This window comes from Gobius niger (genome assembly GCF_951799975.1).
Source record: "Gobius niger genome assembly, chromosome: 10".
In the NCBI taxonomy this organism is placed as follows: Eukaryota; Metazoa; Chordata; class Actinopteri; order Gobiiformes; family Gobiidae; genus Gobius; species Gobius niger.
This window is the reverse complement of record NC_136861.1, coordinates 19,152,740-19,173,373: the sequence shown is the minus strand read 5'-3', so window position 1 is coordinate 19,173,373 and position 20,634 is coordinate 19,152,740. Positions and strand designations below refer to the sequence as shown.

The 20,634-nt window shown below is 42.2% G+C and overlaps 1 protein-coding gene across 2 annotated transcripts in view; it reads left to right on the top strand.

The window, feature by feature from the left end:
- pde4a (phosphodiesterase 4A, cAMP-specific) overlaps window positions 1-20,634 on the top strand; it is an 85,114-nt gene that overhangs the window by 46,891 nt on the left and 17,589 nt on the right. The window contains exons 1-4 of one of the 2 annotated variants that reach the window (XM_079564418.1): window positions 15,746-15,954; window positions 19,542-19,730; window positions 20,073-20,109; window positions 20,260-20,330. In XM_079564418.1, the coding sequence (XP_079420544.1) occupies window positions 15,761-15,954; window positions 19,542-19,730; window positions 20,073-20,109; window positions 20,260-20,330 (491 nt within the window). In that variant the 5' untranslated portion in view covers window positions 15,746-15,760. Of the gene's footprint in view, window positions 1-15,745; window positions 15,955-19,541; window positions 19,731-20,072; window positions 20,110-20,259; window positions 20,331-20,634 lie in introns of those variants that run through there. The other variant, XM_079564416.1, reaches the window with a different exon arrangement.

The window sequence follows — 20,634 nt, the reverse complement described above, 5'->3', positions numbered from 1 at the left end:
GTAGGCTGTGAAGAGAGAGCTCACGACACTGAGGCTGACATGTGCTGCAGCCTTACCCATTAGTGCAAGGGTTCCCAAACTTTTCAGGCGGCGACCCCCAAAATAGCCATACAAACAAGGAAGCACAGTTTCTCACAATTTAAAGCTGCAGCACATTAACTATTTTGCGAATCCTTGCACGATTTTTACTCTGACAGTGAAGTTTCATCCATACAGCTTGCTTTGTTTTAACTGCAACTTAATGCACTAAAAGATCACATCTAATTGCTTATTACTGGTGACATTTGAAGACATGCTGCTGTGGATTTGCATAAATTAAAAGTAATGCAATTATGTTTGAGTAGGGATTGAGTGTTGGCCACATACTGCAATGTTGAATATCTTGTTTAAAAGTTGAACTCGCGCATGGGTGACTTTCAAATAACGTTCACCAAAAGACAATCAGCAAATCAATTGTTTATACAGCCCGAGGTTTTAATATTAGCATTATGAAAACGATGCGGGATTCATTTATTACTCCGACATGAATTTTTATTAGGCTTGCAATTTGTGTCTGAGTCACTGGGAGATGCACACGAAGAAAAGCTCCGCCGCCCTCCTCTCCTGCACAAAGCGCATGCCGGATATGCAGACAATATAGGGCAAATGTTAAGGGCTTAATGAAAGCCGGCCCAGCGCAAGGTCATCCCATTTTATTCATCATTACCGATTGTAAATGGATCTTAAAATAGACATGTCTTGTTACGGCCATGAATTATCTGCATTGACTTGGGCAGCCCCTGATCTGTCAAATTAGCAGCCTTCATACGGTACAATGAAGTGGTGCACTTTTAGCAGGCCACAGCCTGGCATCAAGGCAGTGTGCTGTAAAGAAATGAAATATAGGATAATTTAACTAAAAACATTAAGGAAATTAAATTAGAAGGTTTGATGAGGGTGTCTCAGGAGAGACATTGCAGAGAAATCACATTTGTTGTTCCTGTTTGCTCTCACACATAGACTGTCACCTCGAAACAAGGAAATAGTCACATCCACACAATAACTTGTTTCATTATTTCTATGACTCAGTGCTGCTCCATAGATTTATATGGGAACTTGTAACATCAATAGCCATTTTCTCAAAATGCATTTTCCTCACATTGTGGGAACAACATCTCCGCTGAAAGGAGCACATAGAGACACCGAATGTTCTTGAAGGATTATTTGATATCTAAATCATCATCGGATTTATTCAGCTAATTCTGCTTTGTTTTACCCCAGTAATAACTGCTTTATAGAGAGTCTCAGCATCTAATATATGACAACAACCAAAAAAAGCATAAACTGACACCTGTCTCTGTCTATTCAGGCCCGATAACAACACTTAGGAATATGTGTGGGCTACTACAAAGGCCCCAGCTTCATTAGTTAAAGCAGAAATAACTTGTTTACCATCCTTTTCAAAGTCCCTTTGGGGTAATTCAAGTGTTAATGGGATGATTGGGGGGTATTTCATCTTCCCCTGGTGTCTCTGGACAGAAAACCACCCTTGCAACTTTTCCTGCTCCGGGTCGGAGGCGTAGTGCACACTTATGGAATCACCTAGAAGGAGCTAACAGGCTAACGGGCAAAGCAAACTGTGGGCTAGTGCCGCTTTAGCAGTGTTTAAAGTTTGAGTGAAAAAAAATATTTCCATTGTGAAATTGAGTTGTGGCACAATGTACAATATCCCTCTCTCCCTTTTTCTGTCAGCGTAGAATTTACTCCCATGGCCGCTGGCTGCTCTGCTTTGTGATGACGACACTAGGGGCCGCTATTGCTGTAGTACCTCTCCATATAGCCGCTAGTCTCCCATTGGAATGCATTGCACTTTAGACACGTTAAAAACAACTTTAAAGCCTGGTTTCTAATCTTCCTAAATGTTCTAGACCTAGATATTCCTCCTATGATAACGCTGGGTTAGTTACAATTAAAGAAACCAGGCTGGTTTTCGTAAGATTTTTTTTTTAGAAATCTCGTATACTAATGAGGGCTGGACTTTGATTGACAGCCCGTTAGCATTAGAGCTAATAGCACGCGTGAACTACATGCCCCGCTAGAGCCGAGTCTAAAGTGAAGATCTCGCCCCATGATTTCCCCTTCGAACGTAGTCACGGGGAGGAGTGAGGAGGAGTTGTCTATTCTTTTTGACGGTCTATCTATTAATGAGTAAAAAACAAAAAAACGCAACATGCTACGACACCTGCCGTGGCGCTTATGGCCTCTGAGGGCATGAGTTACTTAGTTCTGCTTTAAGTATCAAGGTGACTGAAGCTTAATCCTGCAACTATGGGTCCTAGATGGGGGACAACATACGTAAGCAGTGGACACATCACATTCATGCTATTATGGATATGTAGAATCACGAATCCACAGTGCAGTATTTCTCAACACGCTCTGCCTTCAGCCCCTTCACCACATGCATCTTAGTGTGCAGCCTACTGTAAACGTCACCATGAAGCTGATTGAGGACAGCATGTGCACCCCCCCCTCCCCTTAAATCGCATGAGAGGAGTAGAGGGCAAGTTGAGGCAAGTGGAAATGGCAAGGCTGCTCTGGACGTGCCGCTGGAGGGGTCATACAGGGCCATGTTGACCCTGGGAGCAACCCCCAAACTATAGCACTGTCAAGTCAATCAAATACGTAGGGAGTTATAACAAGAGGCAAACATTCATTTGAGCACTGAAGAGGAAAGAAATACAAATGTTTTAGACAACAATCTCAAAAAGTACTGTTTGTAGAATGTGCAAGTTTGACTATGTGGACATGCCATTCCTCATTTGAAAGCTAAGGACCTACTTGAGCTTTAGTGAAGGCTTGCACAAGCACTAATTCGGAATTGGCAGGGGCAGATGCTGGGATTGTTGAAGTGTGAGACCCTAAACTGGTTTGATCAAAAGTGAGGGGCTCATTCGGCTTTCTGATTGGATAATGGTCGTAAGAATCAAGACAAATGGAGTGCACAAATTTGCCACAGAAATCTTATTAACAATGATTGTGCCTGCGTGATTGAATAATGAGGGCAATATTTAATACGAAAGCGGAAACGACAAGGGACTGCATGCCCATTTTTGTTTCAGGAATAAGCCCATTAACCGCGAAACATCTTTATTTCTTGACAGTAAGGCAAATTGTACTTCCACTGCAATGTCAAGGCTCTTAAAAATGTCACGATGTCAACACACTGAACACAGACCTGTTGATTTCATCTTGGTGAATCTGGTTTATGGCTGGTTACGATTTCCGCAATTTCAAACCAAACCTTCGTACGGTACCCTCAAAATCCCCCCCCCCCAATAGTCCACCTTATTTACCCCCTCCGAAATAGCACTGGGAAACCCCCGCATAAACGCATGAAACAGGAGGCAGCAGAAATGAGAGCGAGAGTCCTGGCTGAGGCGGCTCGTTTCGCGCGAGTGTTACAACGGTTTATGGTTTAGTCTATAAAAACCTCACCATTTTCCAATCATCAAGTCCCTACAGCCCCGCTTGGTCTCCCTCTGTGCTGCCTCCTCCCGTGTAGCAATCAGGCAGGTGCTAAATGCTCTGGTGATGTGCAGCTTGTGTTGGGACTGGAGTCAGGAGACAGAGGGGGGGGGCTGTGGAGAGGGTGGGGTCTTGTGATGTGTTTTGTGTGTGTGTGTGTGTGTGTGTGTGTGTGTGTGTAAAGAGGGGGGTTGAAATTGCATGTGGAAATAAGCATCTGCGCTCGCTTGGCAGAGGGAGGAAGCGGGGGCAGGAAATAACTGTCATTCTCCGCTGAGGCTGAGCGTACGGAGAGGGCAGCTTAATCATTAACTTAGTGAAGTGGAGAGAATGGAGCGGCGAGGATCCATCCACTAAAGGCCCCCCACCCCCCCCACACCTCCCCTACACCACACACCAACTCCCCCCCCCCCCCCCCCCCCCTTAAAGTCTTTTAAGTCATCTGAAGCCAATAATGACTTTGGTCGGCTAGTCTTGCACTTGGAATCAGATAGTGCATGGTGACTACATGGGAGCGACAATCTGCCAGTATGTAGGTGTCTGTTTAGTCCTGCTCTGTGCTCAAATACAGGAGCACACCCTGGAAATACCCACGGCTATTATTACCTGTTGTTCAACGCTTGTTAAAATAAAAATAAATGAATAAAAGCTGATATACGGCAGCAACGAGACGTGCGCCAGATATTTCTTTTGTCAAGCATTCAAACTGATCTTATTATGCTATTAGAAAAGCAGCATGAAATATTGCTAAAAGATGTATTATTCCACTAAGCAGCAAGCTCCAAGATTATGACACTATTTTGGAGCTGATCTGTTCAAAAAGAAAAAGCAGACTTTAATCTTATGCATTGTGAGTAGTTGATCCCTTTTAGCTATACTGTATATTAGCTGTAACATGGGCAGCAAACAGCATGCATTGCTTCGAAACTCCATATAAATCCGTGAACATCTTTGTGATGATGAAGCACTTATTAGGTTGTGTACAGTTTTGTAGACAGATGTCCTGAAAAGCACAGCTGGACCGCTGCGGGCCATGCCACTGGCAACTGTCGGCTCATGTCCCAAAATCTATTACCGGTGTGTCGTAGTGGCCATTTTTACATTTCTCTTTCTGTTTGGTTTCAGTGGTCTTTTATTACGAGAGCTGTAATTCTGTTTAAAGGAGCTCTTTTGTGGGTGAAGATCAAGTAGACCATATTTTGCAGCTTTCAATGATGTTCATCACAACAATAATATCTGGGATTTCGTTTTTGTTTTATGCATGTTGGAGTAATCCTGCATATCCAGTCCATCTCCTTGTTGAGAGCTCTACGTAAACCCTTGCCTTGATGATACTTTGTGTTTTTAAAATCCAACTTCACAGCACTTTCTCCTGCATTATTTCTGGTTAAAAGCTGGCAGCTTAGCCTTTTAGTAAACTCTTTCACTCCACTTTGTGTAGAGGAAAGGTCAGGCGTTTTGCATACTCAGAAATAACGACCGAATTTCTTATGCCTATTCTCCATTGGGGAAGCAGTGACTTAGAGATTCTTGAGAGATCGATGAGTACTATTGTTGTATCCTTAGGCAAAACACTTTCCACCGTATGCTGCGTTCTATTTGTCCCCCGAGGTCGGAACTCGGAGCTAGGAATGTTGTTTTTTTCCGTGTTCCAGTGTTCCAATTTTAATCACAGTAAAAGAAATAAGAGCCATTAAAGCTGCGATGCTGGTAAAAAAATCCAATATGGCCCTAACTTACTTTTTTTTATAAACCCGAGCCATGTGGTTATATTTGCGATCTCATAAATAATATTTCTAAATCAATAAGAGAGCGCAGTTGGCATTAGCCCGTGAGGGATGTTAGCAACATTAGTATCGCAGAGCAAACAGTCCATTTTATAACCACAGCGGCTCAACTCCTGCACAAGAGCTGAGTGACAGACAGCGAGGAGACCAACTAATGTGTTAAGAACAGAGAAGTATTTTAGCCAGTTGTTTTTATTTACAGCTAACACCGTGCGCCGCCATGTTGTTTTCCTCGACTCGGGGCTCGTGAGAATCAGCTGACTTTCCCAGTGGAAAATCCAGTCGAAATTTCCCACTGGGAAGTCGGAAATTCCGAGTTCCGAGTGCAAATGGAACGCACCATTAGTGGTTGGTAGTGATCACACAGGGCAGGGGAAGGCAACGTCAGGCCCGGGGGCCAAATCCGGCCCTCCAGCATAGAACCTTTGGCCCTCAAGATGATTTTGAGAAATATTATTATACAAATCAAAGTTATTTTAATTGTTTTAGAGTTTAACCTTAGCCAAGCACATTTTCTCCAGTTCAGCTTTAACCAAATCTAAAAGCTTCTCGACTGGAGCTGAACGGCTTAAAACAGATTTTTTTATTGACTTTCTTGTCATTCTTTTTGCTGTGTGTTTGTTGCTTTTCTTGTTGCATTTTTGCTATTTTTTGTTGTCTTTTTCATCACTTTTTTTCAGAGTTTGTGGTTTTGGTCTTTTGATTATTTTTTTTAAAGAAGCTTTTGAGATTTGGGGAAGGTCAAATTGGAGAAAATGTGTTCAGTTTAAGGCAGGGGGTGAAGTACTGAAAAAATGTGAGAAACACTGTGTGAAAAGTGGTGCTTTAATTTTGGCAAAAATTGTCAGATTTGGCCCTTAGACTATTTCCAATAAAGAAAATCGGCCCTCCACCAAGCAAACTTGGCATAGGGTCTGGTTGTGCTGAATGGCTAGTAGGGCTGGGTCATTTTTTATTATACTGGTACTTTAACAATGTTTGGTTCTCGATACCAATACCTGAATGATACTTTTTTCGATACCTATGCAAAATTATTTGTCATATGGAACCATAAAACAGAATAATAATGTACATTTATTCCTTTTCCTTCCATTTCATTTCCTTTGCATTTGTCTGAGGTGAAACTACCGAGAAACTTTTCTTATTTTACCCAAATTTTTTAACAAATGTTCAAGCCCCCCCCCCCTCAATTTCCCAAAATGTTTCCAATTATTTTAAGTTCTTTTAAATTTCTGATTTAAATTTCTGTCTGATTATTCCGCTTCCCCCGCCTCCCCCCCCCCCAATATTGCACCATTAGTTCCCCATTTTTTCACAGGGATTTTTCCAAAATTCTTCCCCAATGTTTCCCAAATTTACCCCTATTTTACCACTTTTTTCCTTTTTTTTTCAACTTGTCTTTCACTTTCTTTTAATTGTTTTGAATATAAAGGTTGTGTATTTCTTTTGGGTACCTGCTTTTTTTTATACCACCTTGATGCCAGACTGGTCTCATTTATACCCAGCCCTAACGGCAGCCATGTTTCTGTCTGAACATTTAAACAAAACCTGAAAGAAAGTTTAATTCCCACTCTTTATCAGGGTTTCCCCCAGTCACCTCTTTGCACCCAAGCCTTGAATTGCTAAAGGCTGCTTGAGCTCTTCCCCTCTGAGATGACTGATTACCCACGGCAGACACTCTCAAGTGTGATACTGAGGAAAGCTGACACGGGACAGACTTTTGGGAAAACGCTGAGGTGGTGCTGAGTCTCATCCGGAGCAACGGAGGAGGGAGACGGAGCGGGGGGTATTTCCCGGGCGATGACTGATAATGAATAATCAATGGCAGCGGCGGGTCAATGGAGAGGCTGTATAAATCTCTTCAACACACTGGAGTGGTCTTATAGGTTTAATTAAACTAATCACTGCGTTGACCGGGAGCGCTCCAGCTCTTTGAAGCCGGCTGCATTAACGACACCACATCTACAGCCGCCTTTTTGTGCAAAGACGGGAGAAAATTAAGCTGCTACACTATAGCCCCAGCACCGCTCCGCTCACAAAGAAGATGCATTGTGTTAATTTAATAAGTGACCTGTTAATACTTTGAAAATAAAATACAATCAAGCTCTAGTATGGTACGTGGCTGCCGTAAGCAATAGCCTCCGTGAAGTGAATCATGATCATTTCTCATAGTGTGAGTAACATATTCATTATTTACATTATGGTTGGACAGTTTTAGATACCACATAATGTACAGTCGTTCTCAACTGGTGGGTCATGGAACCCTTTTCAGAGGGTTTGAGAGGAACTAGGAGCTGGTTTTCCAAAGAAATGGCTGTACACTTGACAATTGTAAATTCTAATGACTATTATTGAGACTGACCAAAGTAGGAATTGTCATTTCTATTACAATTTCATCAATTTCCCAGCCCTAATTTCACCACCATATGAACCGAGCACATTTTCTCCAGTTTCAGCATTACCCAATCTAAAAGCTTCTTGGAAATAGCTCTGAAAACGAGGATGAAAATGCAACAAAAAAGTGACAAAAAAGCATTAAAGAAGCAACAAAAGAAAGACAAAAAGGTGCCGGAAAAGCAACAATAACACAATAAAGAAGCGACAAAAAAACAACAGAAAAAGCAACAAAAAAACCCGAGAAAAACGCAACAAACTATACACGAAAACACAACAAGAACGCTTTCAAAATGTGGTAGAACGGGTCGTCTCATGATCGGAAAGTTGGGGGTTCGAATCCCGCCTCCTGAATGTGCACACTGTCGTTGTGTCCTTGGGCAAGACACTTAACCCTCCTTGCCTCCAGTGTCTGCGTATGAATGAGAGTGTGAATGGGTGAGTGGTTCCCTGCTGTAAAGCGTTTTGAGTGCCTATAATGTATAGGTGGAAAAGCGCTATATAAGTTGAGACCATTTACCATTTAATAGAAGTCGCGGGGGGGGGGGGGGGGGGCAACAGTCTGAGCAGAGATGCCCAGACTTCCCGATCCACACACACTTCCTCCAGCTGTTCTGGGGGGACCCCGAGGCGACACCAGGCCAGCTCGGAGACATAGTCCCACCACCGTGTCCTGGGTCTTCCACAAGGCCTCCTTCCAATGGGACATGCCTCGTCTATCGATCTCACGCTCCATCCGTCCCTAACTCGTGAACAAGACCCCGAGATACTTGAACTCCTCCACTTGAGGTAAGGACTCCCCACCGACCTGTAGAGGGGAAGCCACCTTTTTCCGGTGGAGAACCATGGCCTCAGATTTGGAGGTGCTGATCCTCATCCCGGCCGCTATTTAATAGAAGTATTCAAAAGTAAATAAAAGTGGATTATCGATCATATATGGCACAATCAAGTCTTATTTGGCTTGTCATCTAATGGTAATGGTGGGTTACAATGCTGTACCAGTGGAGAATCTGCCATATCGAAAAGCACAATACATCACCAATTATACAATGAGTTTACTTTTGACATAAGAACTTCCATCTCTAACCTCCTACTGACTTTTACACTGTAGTTCAACACCGCTTATCCAAGTTTCAAGATTTTACACAATTACTCAAATGAAAGTATGCTACATCCTCCGGTTAGCGCTCGTGCTTCACAGCGAGAAGGTCCCTGGTTCGATTCTCACCTGGATGGGGCCTTTCTGTGTGGAGTTTGCATGTTCTCCCCGTGTCTGCCCCTCTCCCCTTCCACTAAAAACATGTGCAATAGGTGACTCCTCCAGCCAGGTGTTTCTGACCACCAGCCTGGCTCCACATCATGGAGATGGGTCCCCGGGCACAGCACTGCCGCTGCCCACTGCTCCCCAGGGGTCGTCCAGTGGCATCGAGTGATGGGTTAAATGCAGAGGGCAAATTTCATTGTAGAGTTCAAGTATAATGACAAAAACAAGCAATTCATAGCACTTTCTCCTCCTCCGCCTCACCTCCACTGCAGCAGCGGAGCCGGCGACAACCTCAGCCTTTCCATCTCCTCCTCCCTGATGTTCAACAACCACTAAACATGCCTGACATTTTCCAAGTGGCTGATCACACGTCTCTGCCGCAGTTTAACATTATCAATTACCGCAGGTTTCATCAAGTGACGAGGCAGTGAGTGGCGGCACGAGGCACGGCAGCCGGCAACCTCCATTCGACCGAGACAGTTTGTTATCTACAGTAAGGAGCAATCACCGAGCCGGCACAAATCTCCTGTGAAACCACTGATCATTGTGTCATTGTCCACAGCATTGCACTCCAGGGATTGTGCTCTCACTCTCTCTGCCCACAGACTAAAGCGCCGTGTGTGTGCGTACTGCATGGGCCTATTAGTAAGCTTTGAAGTTAACGTTGTGAGCACATCTCCGTGAGTCACTTTGAGATTTTTCACCAGCTATTATTAAGCTGGGACTTGCTGTTTAATAAGGGATGCGGTAATTGTCTCTTCATCACTTCTCTGGAGATGACAAAGGAAACTGTCAAGTGGATTTAAAACCTTTACCGTGTCTGAACCTCGGTGTGTTTTTGACAGATGCAAATAAAAAGACCGTGGGGCCTTTTCACGTGAGGACAAATTCACCAGTGCGTCTGGCGTGTACGTCATAAACAAATGTTAGTAAAGAGGAGGAGGGGAGAGATAAAGGTGTTTGAAGACTGAACGGTGCTGCAATGTACTTATATGCTGCAATACTTCTCTGATTACTGCGGCAACAGCTGGTGCTTCAGTTATTATTGACTCCTACCACAATGACTACTATTTCTACTCCCACTACTACTACAACTGCTGCTATTTTTTAAGCGCCAAGCACAGTGTATCAGACGCACAACAAAAAAGCTTTGTGTGTTTGACTCCAGCAGACTGTTGTTTCTAGGCTGGTAGCCCAACCCATAAAATTCGAGCGGGTACTAAGCATTGCTAGAGTACCACATGGATAGGGTTTACTACCACCTATTTATCCAGGCATGGGGTCAACACAAACAGTATAGCTTGAAGTAAGTTAAAAAGGTTCAATAGTGCTGCGTACCGTACATTTTTTTAATGATACCGGTACCTTTAATGATACTTGGTTTTCGATACCGACACCTAAACAAAACTTTTTTTTCGATACCTGTACTAACATATTTGTTGTCTAGAACCAGAAAACAGAACAATAATGTGTGGAAGCTTTACAATATCAGGTTCATCGCCAAAGTCAAGAGTGTGAGAAATTGGGAATAATTTGGGGGAGTTGGTGGGGAAATGAGGCAAAAATAGGTAAAACAAAAATATTAGGTGGGGGAAATAGGGAAAATATTAGTAATTAAAAAAAAATGGGGGAAACATTTTGAAAAATGGGGCAAACATTGGGCAATAAAATAAAAAAAATAATAATTTGAGCACACATGATGCAAGTTGGCCATTTTATACTCACTACTGCCACTTCAGGTCATACGTGTAGCTGCACCTTCTATATTAAGCTCGTGCATATCACCAATTCGGACCTGAAGTAACACCTTTTAGAGTGACAGTGCAGGATTTTAGAGGCAGTTGTGGTGAACAGGTCTGGGATCATTCTACACATTAGGACATTGCTGGAACATGTAGGGGGAGGAAAATACATAATTTTACATTTTTAAACTCCTTATAGTCCCGTTAATGCTGTCCCTGGACCGACTGCATCAAAACTTGGATCTAAAGATAGAAGATTATTTCGGCACCTGCTTTCGATGCCTTCGATATCACTATTACCTTAATTTATTTTCCGAAATGATACAAATATGGCTTAAAGGAATAGGCCACCGTTTTTCCATACTGAGATATGTTCTTACCTGAGCTTACACAAGTTGATGTGTACCTGTCTGGTCTGTACACGTGCACTCAGTCACGCAAAAACACAGAACATGTTGTTATTTAGCCTCTCCTCCTGGACCCAAACGGGGTCATTAAACATGTCAATTTTCTAAGCGGATAAAAAGAGTTACTCCACAGGTGTTATTACGCCTTCCAATATACCGATTTTTATCTGCTTAGAAAATCGACATTCATTTTGTGTGATTATACTTGGATCGTGTTATACTCACGTAACTGTATTTAATTAGGGAAAACGTGGAAGAGCTTGGTCTCTTCTAACTTCACCCACGTTTGGCCCCATAGAGGAGAGGAGGAGAGGCTAAATGCAAACAACATCTTTGGTCTTTTTGCATGACTGAGCGCACGTACAAAGACCAGGCACTTACACATCAACTCGTCTAAGCTCAGGGAAGAACATATCTAAGCAAAAACTGTGGCCTATTCCTTTAACAGTACCCAGCTCTAAAATGTAAACAAAAAAAACTTTGATATTTTGCGCTCCATATCTCTACATCGGAAACATAGCATTGTAAATATAAAGCTAATTAAAATAAATTCTCCACAGTTTATTTTGACAAATGTGCGGCTTTTTCAAGAAAGTCTACCTTCCTTCGGCGTGCGTCCCCTGTGGATTATAAACAAACGTAGACTGGGGGATAAAAAGACTGAGAGAGTGCGAGGGAGAGACACAGCTTGACAAGACATCTCATCTTTACTGCGTTGTTGAAGTGTGCGCCAGGCTCCGCTCGGCTCCTTGTTTCCACTTACAGAAAAAGACTGAGGCTAGGAAAAAAAAAAAAAAAAAAAAAAACACAAGTTGTCTGTGGTTTCCTCATTTGGTATGTGCATAACGTATATATATATATTGAAACTGTAAGTGCAGGAATATCTCATCTCCTCCGCTGTGGCTGCCCTCGACAGACTCAAACAAGCACGAGCAAATGCAGGTAGCTTCACACATACACACACGCAGTAATGACCAATCTGTATACCAAACAACGATAAAAGGTTAGACCCGCCAGTGCAAACAAAAAAAGTTTTCCATTGAGACAGGTGCAAATTAAGAATGTAGACAATGACTCCAAGGAGGGGTAATTCCAAGTCAGGGAGGGTACGCGAGGTCAACAGGCAATATATGAAAATGCCTGAATCGTTGCTGAGGAGCTGTCGTCTCTGGAGTCAAATAAGAAAGAGGTGACTGTTCTGCACAAAGGAAACCACAGGCCTAACCACTACTCGCACAAAGTCCAAGATCGGGATCTGCTCTTTGCGTAACATTAAACCAAAAAAACAGAACTAACATTCAAACATTTATTGGTGCAAATAGTAAGGGAACGTGCAATCAAAGAACAAGGTGAATGTGCAAACAAGTAATAAAAATAATAGAATAAAAGTATGATGATTAAAACAATGAATAGACAACTTTAAAAAAGGTGCAAAAAGAAAAAATGCCAAGGAGATGAAGCAAACATAAGCTTTAATACATTGTGTCCACTTCCTTTGGAGCATGTTTGGCATTGATTTTACAGTTTCGTTGGTGACATAGCAATGATCACCACCAGCGTAAAAAGAAAATGTTTATAGTTTTATTCATACAGTGCTTTTAGCAGAGTCAGGGCTCGATCTTGTGTTTCTAAACGCAACAGGAGCTGTAAAGACACCTATGGCCAAAGGCAATATCATGTACAACAGTGGTCTCTCCCTGAACTTTTTCCTCCTGCTGACTGATATTTTCTGCAGAACGGGGGTGGCAGTGGGTGTGGTCTGCGCTAACACTGTTGTTGCGCCAGGTGGAAGATCGGGCCCAAAAAGTGAAAAGCACAATAATAAAAGACATTTTCAACAACGTAATACCTCAAAATACAGTCAGTCACAGCAGCAGTGAGCTAGTTGGGGCAAGACTTGTTGCCCAAACACTAAGCTATGGATCAATGGCATGCAGAAAACCCACAAAAAACAAATCGTATTGTCCAGACTATAAGGCGCTCCGGAGTATAAGTCGCACCAGCCAAAAAATGCATAATGAAGAAGAAAAGATGTATAAGTTGCTCCGGAGAATAAGTCGTACCAGCCACTCTGGTGCACAGTTGACAAGCCTCTCCCGGCATCACGTTGTTCAAGCACCCATTTGCAAACTCGTTCCTCTCGCTGTGGCCATTGAGCTTTTAGCTCGTGATTAGCTTTTTTTGTTTTCTTCATTGCAGTACGGGTAACCTCTTTTCCGGAATTTGTGTTCAGGCTTAGCAGATACTGGTACACAAGCCAAGAGCGCCCTCTAGCAGCTGTCAGTGTGACAATAACGAACAAGTGGAATTATGTTTTGATATATAAGTCGCTCCTGAGGATAAGTCGCACCCCCAGCCAAACTATGAAAAAAAGTGTGACAAATTGCATTGAAACTACCATAAAAATACCATCTTGCCTGAAAGTACTACCTGAACTATTAAACCACTGTAAAACCGCTATCATTATTATTACCAACACTTCTTGTACACGTACTATTCATAGACCATTATGAATATCCCTGTAAAACCTCTTCAAGGCGTGTTAAAGTCAGCAGTGCCATGCTAAATTGAATTTCAGTGCTTCCAAAGTTAATGAGATACTTAGAACACACACAATCAATACTTTCCTCTTTAAAGGCAGCCATTACCTCAGTGCAAGCTCAGTTTTTCCCTGCCACTGTGTTTACACAGCAGTAAAACATTTATGCATTTTGATTCAGAGCCACGTCCACGGACTGGCACAGGTTTTTTGTCACGATTAGCTCCAACGTCAACAATAAGTAAGTTGTGGTTGAGCTCACATTAACAAATATTTTGATAGTGTATATCTACATTTTGTACGGTAAAAAAATAAAAAATAAAAAAACGTAAAAAACTGTTTGTGAACAAAAGAAGATGAGACCATTAAAATAAATGTTTATGTTTAATAAATGTATGTTTTTTGATGCAGGAATGTTCTGCAGTGTGGCTTTAAAGTGCATATGACACATGAGACACAATTTTTGCTGAAACATGGTTAACACAATTATATTTAAGATTTTGATTTAAAGGAGCTAGATGCAAGTTAGTCATTTTATACTCTCTACTGCCACCTCAGGTCATAAGTGTAACTGCACCTTCTATATTAAGCTCGTGCATGACGGCACTTCCAACCCGAATCAACACCTTTTTGAGAGACAGTGCAGGATTTTGGCAGTTGTGGTGAACAGGTCTGGGCTCATTCTACACATTAGGACATTGTAGGAACATGTAGGGGGAGGAAAATACATCATTTTTACATTTTTAAACTCTGTATAGTCCCTTTAAAATAAAAATGTAGAAACAATTTTAAACCGTTGCCGTGCCGACCATGTTATGGGCAATGAGTGAGTCAAACTTTGATGGAACTTTACCTCGACCTATGTCACTTCCTGTCAATAGCTTTAAAATTCTAATAAAAATAACTTTCCTGTCCAATATTTCTTCATTAAAATTGTTTCACTGAAATAAAATATATTATTATTACTTAAAACAGATGTTATCCATTTAAAGAAGTCATTAAAACCTGTCATATGCACTTCAACACTATGGCTCTTTAGAGTGTTATGAAAACCAACATGAAAAGTTTTGTGTTCTGAAAATGCAAATGTGTGATTCACTGTTCTGTAAAATTTCAACACGAGACACTGCAATATTGAGTATTGCGAAGCAAGTTTTGGCAACCTCACGTCTCGCTCTGTATGTTACCTCTAGGCAAATAACGTGCTTGCCTCAGGTCATGTTACAAGGCTAAAGAAAGTGAGTTGAACTGTTGGTGTCAAAACACAGACAATGTTTTGGGTACTTGCTCTTCAGATGTACATATAAACATTTACACAGGGGTTGTGAGTCAACCCAACCCAGACTTTCCTTCCCCTTTTCTGTCTGTGAAGCCTTCAAATCCTTATTACATGGCCTCAGTGTTGCAGCGCCTGTGGTCTATTACCCTACACATCGACCTTCCTGTTGCGCCAAAAGGAACTGTGAGCTGCGAGATAAGGAAAGAGCAAGCATTTGTTGACGAACGCGGGGAGGAGAAGGCAGCTGTAGAGCGAGAAAACATACTAATTAGTTGAAGAAATAAGAGTTAATTTTGCAGTTGCTTTTGCTAATTGATCGTCCCGAGAGAAGGAGCCCGAAGCGAGATGAGGTCGGCGGTCCAAAAGTGGAGAGAATGGATCTAAACACAGCACTGGGACCGAGGAGCGAGAGCAGACGTATTGGAATATCAAAGGCAACCTCCAAATAGACCAAACAAACTGCACCGGCGAGGATTAAGAAAAACCCTGTACAAATCCAGAGAACGACATGAGGGAAGGGAGAGGTTGCTGCAGGTGAAGGGAGGGGGTTACAAAAAAAGTCCCGTGGATCACAGCGTGGGGTAATGCATGCTGATGCTCTTTGACTCTACAGCAGAGGAGCGGTAAAGAGGAGAGGTAACAGGCCTCGCTATTAGAGCCACCTCCGGATTGAGGACAGGTTTGCAGGTGCGCCCTGACTCCCCGCGCGTCTGCCTGACTGCCTGCCTGCCTGACTGGAGTGCTAAAAAGTCCGACAAGGGGGGGCTGCGTGGGAGGAAGCCAGAATTCAGACTCTAAAAAGTGAAGATCGAGTGAGGTTTTATTTTTGTGCCAGGCAAAAGCGATGAGTCACGGGGAGGTAACGCGGCAAATGAGTTTGTGGGACAGTCCAGAGGGGCTTCCACATGCACCAGCACCCCTCACCTCTCCCCTGTCTCCACCGGGCAACCACAGGCACACGGGCTCAGCGCTCTTCAGGCGGCTCAGGCTCAATCGGAGCATTCAAGATCTCAAGCACTATTCAAACTGGTCTTTCAGGTATAGTTCAAACACCATGGAGTTAATAACAATATAACAAAAACTGCAATATTCGATAACTGATATTACTGAGACATCTTGCGACATTTCAACACAGTGTGGCCCATTAAATTCAAGCAAACATTGTAAGCAGTTTGTTTTCTTAACAAAACTTTAAAAAAAAAAAAGACAGAAAAAACACAAGGAAATAATTAAACTGAACTCTTGCACATTCGTTTTCCCAGTGATGCTCATTATTTTACTTCATTATTGGAAATGGAGTGACATATGAAAAGATAGTCATTCCACAAAAGAACCAATACAATTGCCAGTTCACAAATGCAAAATGACCATTACCACCGTAATACATGCAATGATTAGAAAACCAGTGGGAGGAAAATGGATGCGAACGCTTTGATGCTTCTCACATTTCTGCCTAAATCGATCATAAAATGTGGTCTCATCTTTATCAAAATCATGAGAAAGATTAAACAGTGTCTGCTTAAACTAATACCACCCAAACAATTACATGTTCTCATATTTTAATGGCCATAACATGTAAACATTCAAAGGACAGGGAGGAAAAAGTAAGTGAACCCAGGAATCTCGCTGAACTGCAACATTATTGCAGTTCACTCACTTATTCCACGCTGTTGTGAATTGCTCAGGTCTTTCTGCATAATATCTTGATAAACTTGTGAATTAATTTTTCTATTGATGATAGTTTAAGTTTAAGCAGACACTGTTTATTCATTCACATTTTATGACCAATTTAGGCCGAAATGAGAGAAATCATTCACATACATTTTCCTCCCACTGTAAGTTTTCATCACTCTCCATTGATCCATGTTTGGAGTTGGTACTCTGGATTCATTGTTCGTATCATTTCAAACAAGTATAAAGTAATCGTGATTTCATGAAAAAAAAACAATCTAATTTTATGTCTGGTATCAAAAGGCACAAAATATTTTTAATTGACTGCAAAATCTGAGGTGAATGAATCAATATCTTCATTTACTGTGAAAGCAGAAGAACATCTCAGGACAGACAAGACAGAAAAGTTTATTAGTTAAAAACAAACTAAATGTATTCCATGATTCTGCAGGGAATACAAGGGACACTATAGAATGGACTTTAAGTTTGTTTGATAATTATCGCGCTGCTACGAGTTCTCTTCTTACTATGCAGTGCACATCCACTTACATAGCCTCTGATGGATTAGATTTTACCGAACACGACGAAGACTTAGAAGTCTTCACATAGTTTGTTGGAAAAAATGTAAAAATGCGGATTAGCGTCTGCTGCTCAGAGAGGGTCCCCTGGCGAACAGTTTTGATGTGTTTTTCATTAGTGGGGAAACATTTTTAACGATAATTTGATTTGTAGTCGCATTCACAAAGCCTTCTGGGTAGGAGAAGTCACTTCTAATTGGCCAATTTAGAGGGAAATTCTAAAAATATCACTGTGTGTGCTCAATTTGGAAGATTAACAGAAGGCAGCGCGAAACTGAAATGATCCAGAAAAGTAATTTAAGACGAACTGAAAGTGGCATAGGTTGCAAAGTGTCCTTATCTGCCCTTGACACATGACCTCAATCCATCCAAGGCAGTAAGTGCAAACTTTCCTGCCAAAAGTGCTCTGAAATAAACAATTCCCTGTCACTATAAAGGTATTACTTTTTGTACCAAAATATCAAACACTACAAGCTGGTTTAATCAATACACGGCCTAGATGTTTGATTGAATCTTCTTTCATCTCGGAGAAGTTTCTGTACCGCTTGAAAGGGCCTCGCTGTCTGCCTGCTCAACAGCACTCGTGACTGCTGGCGCTGGTGAAAAAAGATACGGTGTGTAAATTGATAAGTGCAGTACCGTTGGCTAAGCTCTCCTGCTGATCGATGTGCCGTCTCATACCATTCGGGGTGTTGGCCGGTAATGTTGATCAGCAATGTGCTCGGTGAACCCACGCATTGCTTTCTAAGGCTGGGCTGATGCGCTTTCGTCATGATAAAATTCTTAATCACGATGTATTAAAGGGACTATACAGAGTTTAAAAATGTTGAAATGATTTTTTCCTCCCCTTACATGTTACAGTAATGCCCTAATGTGTAGAATGAGCTCAGACCTGTTCACCACAACTGCCTCTAAAATCCAGCACTGTCACTCAGGTGTTACGCCTAAGACCTGAGGTGGCAGTAGTGAGTATATAATGACCAACTTGCATCTAGTCCCTTTAAGGCTGGTCTGATTCATAATGATATCGCAAAACAGTAAGTCTTCATTCAGTATTATTACATATGGCCAATGTTAAAGCAGTACTAAGTAACTTGTTTACCTTAACAAATCCTTTCCGTTGTCCCTCTGGGGGTAATACAAGTGGTAATGGGATGATTTGGGGGGGGTCTTTCGTCTCCCCCTGGTGTTTCTGGCCAGAAAACCGCAAATGCAACTTTCCTGCCTCCGGGTCGGAGGTACAATAGAATCACAAAGAAGAAGCTAACAGGCTAACAGGCAAAGCTAACTATGGGCTAGGGCCACTTAAACAGTATTTACAGCCAAGTTTGAGTGAAAAAAAAAAATCTCCATTGTATAATTGGATGTACAATATCCCTCTCTCCCTTTGTCTTTCCTGTCAGCGTAGTATTGAACAATCTTGAACAATCTTGAACAATTAATGAGTAAAAAACGTAACATGCTATGACACCTGCAGTGGCGCTTATGGCCTCTAGGGGCATGAGTTACTTAGGTCTGCTTCAATGTTAGTGTTGTTCAATCTTACAAACACAGTGTGCAAAAGGGACATAAAACAGCATCAAAGGCCATTTTAGAAATTACTTACTTGTGTTTTGTGACGGCGGTAAAGCTCTGCTGTCGCATTAATATGCTGCTATCAAGTATCAATACATCGTAATATTGCAGTACAGGTATAGCTTTGACATAGCATGACGGAAATGTTTTACAATAGGTCACAAAACGATATATTATCACTGCCCTACTGTTTTCAGTCAAATATATACAGGAACTACAAATCAAAGTCTACGTAACCTCCAGTTATATGTGATGTTAATAAAACTGTTTTGCTTGCACAGATTAATTTGCGTTAGTTCTAGCCTTCAGGTGCATTATAGATCAAAATCCAAATTAGAATCTCAATGACACATGCCTTGTCACACATTTGGCCCTGAGAGAAGCTTGGTTGAGCTCGTTTCAACACAACTTGTTCTAAAATGTGATTTGTCAGTAAAGAGGGATTCTCAGGGTGAACCCGGTGGCGGTGTGCCAGCACCCCGACACCGCAGAGTCACAGCTGCAGAAATACAGGCTCCAAAGTCTGTCGTGTCTCACTTTCTTCAACATTACTCTTACTCAGTGGCTCTCAAACGGCGGTATGGGAACAACAAGTGGTACATACAGGATTCTTGCAGTTTATGTTTCACGCTTGTCTGCAAATTGTGAAGATAAATCACAAGCCAATGAAAGAAAGGAATGGGGATTTTACTTCCTGAACCTTCAATTTGAGTTTGAGCCTGTGAGTTATGCCTGTGAGAGCCGTAGAAAAAGGTCTAAAAATGTGGCAATTATACTGAAATGTTGCTTTTTCCTCCTCAGCTTTGACTCTGAAAATGGCCCGTCACCCGGCCACCGCAGCCCCATGGATTCGCAGGCGAGTCCCGGGCTGGTGCTGCACCCCTCGTTCCCCCAGAGCCAGCGGAGGGAATCCTTCCTGTACCGCTCCGACTCCGACTACGACACCTCGCCCAAAACCATGTCCCGAAACTCCTCTGTCAACAGTGAGGGGTGAGCGGCGGACATCATTATCCAGCATCCTTTACACGAAAACACAACACGGACTCTGGATGCACACTGCACATTATCTCAATCAACAGCAATGCGAGGGATTGTAATTATGCAAACACTATGCTAATGAAATCATGATGAGTCGCCTTAGTGCTCTGCTTCCTGGTTCGTCTTTCATTAAAATGCAACCTACCAGATCCTTCCATTAGTGGGGGAACAAGCCCATTTCCCCTGTTTAGATCAACACGACCATTTGCACAGTGGAAGCATACACACTTGTTCACACACAAAAACACACAGACTAATAAACATGATCCTACTCGCTCCTCTCATCTCTTGCAGGCATGCCGAAGACTTGATTGTCACTCCATTTGCTCAGGTATGGGAGCCACGTATGGCCTGTTAAATTGCTCTAAATGACTAGAAACAGTGGTTAATGAGTGCAGTGAACTTGTCCCCACCTCACTTTTCACCTCTCCACTCCTCTCTCTCTCTTCCTCTCCTCCCACGCTGTCCATCCATCCCCCAGGTGTTGGCCAGCCTACGAACTGTAAGAAGCAACTTCACCATCCTCGCCAATGTCACGACTCCCACTAACAAGTCAGTATCATGCCATCAAGCGGCCCTTACCCTTTTTTTGACACTTGGAACAGCTATATGTGTATGTTGTTTATTTCGGACAATCGGGGGAAAATTTGTGTAGAAATATCTAATGCGATTGTTATGTGTTTGTTCATTGTTTTTTTAATATTTACCATATTTTCCAGACTATAAGTCGCTCCGGAGTATAAGTCGCACCAGCAACAAAATGCATAATGAAGAAAATAACATAGATAAGTCGCTCCGGAGTATAAGTTGCACTAGCCAAAAAATGCATAATGAAGAAGAATAAACATATATAAGT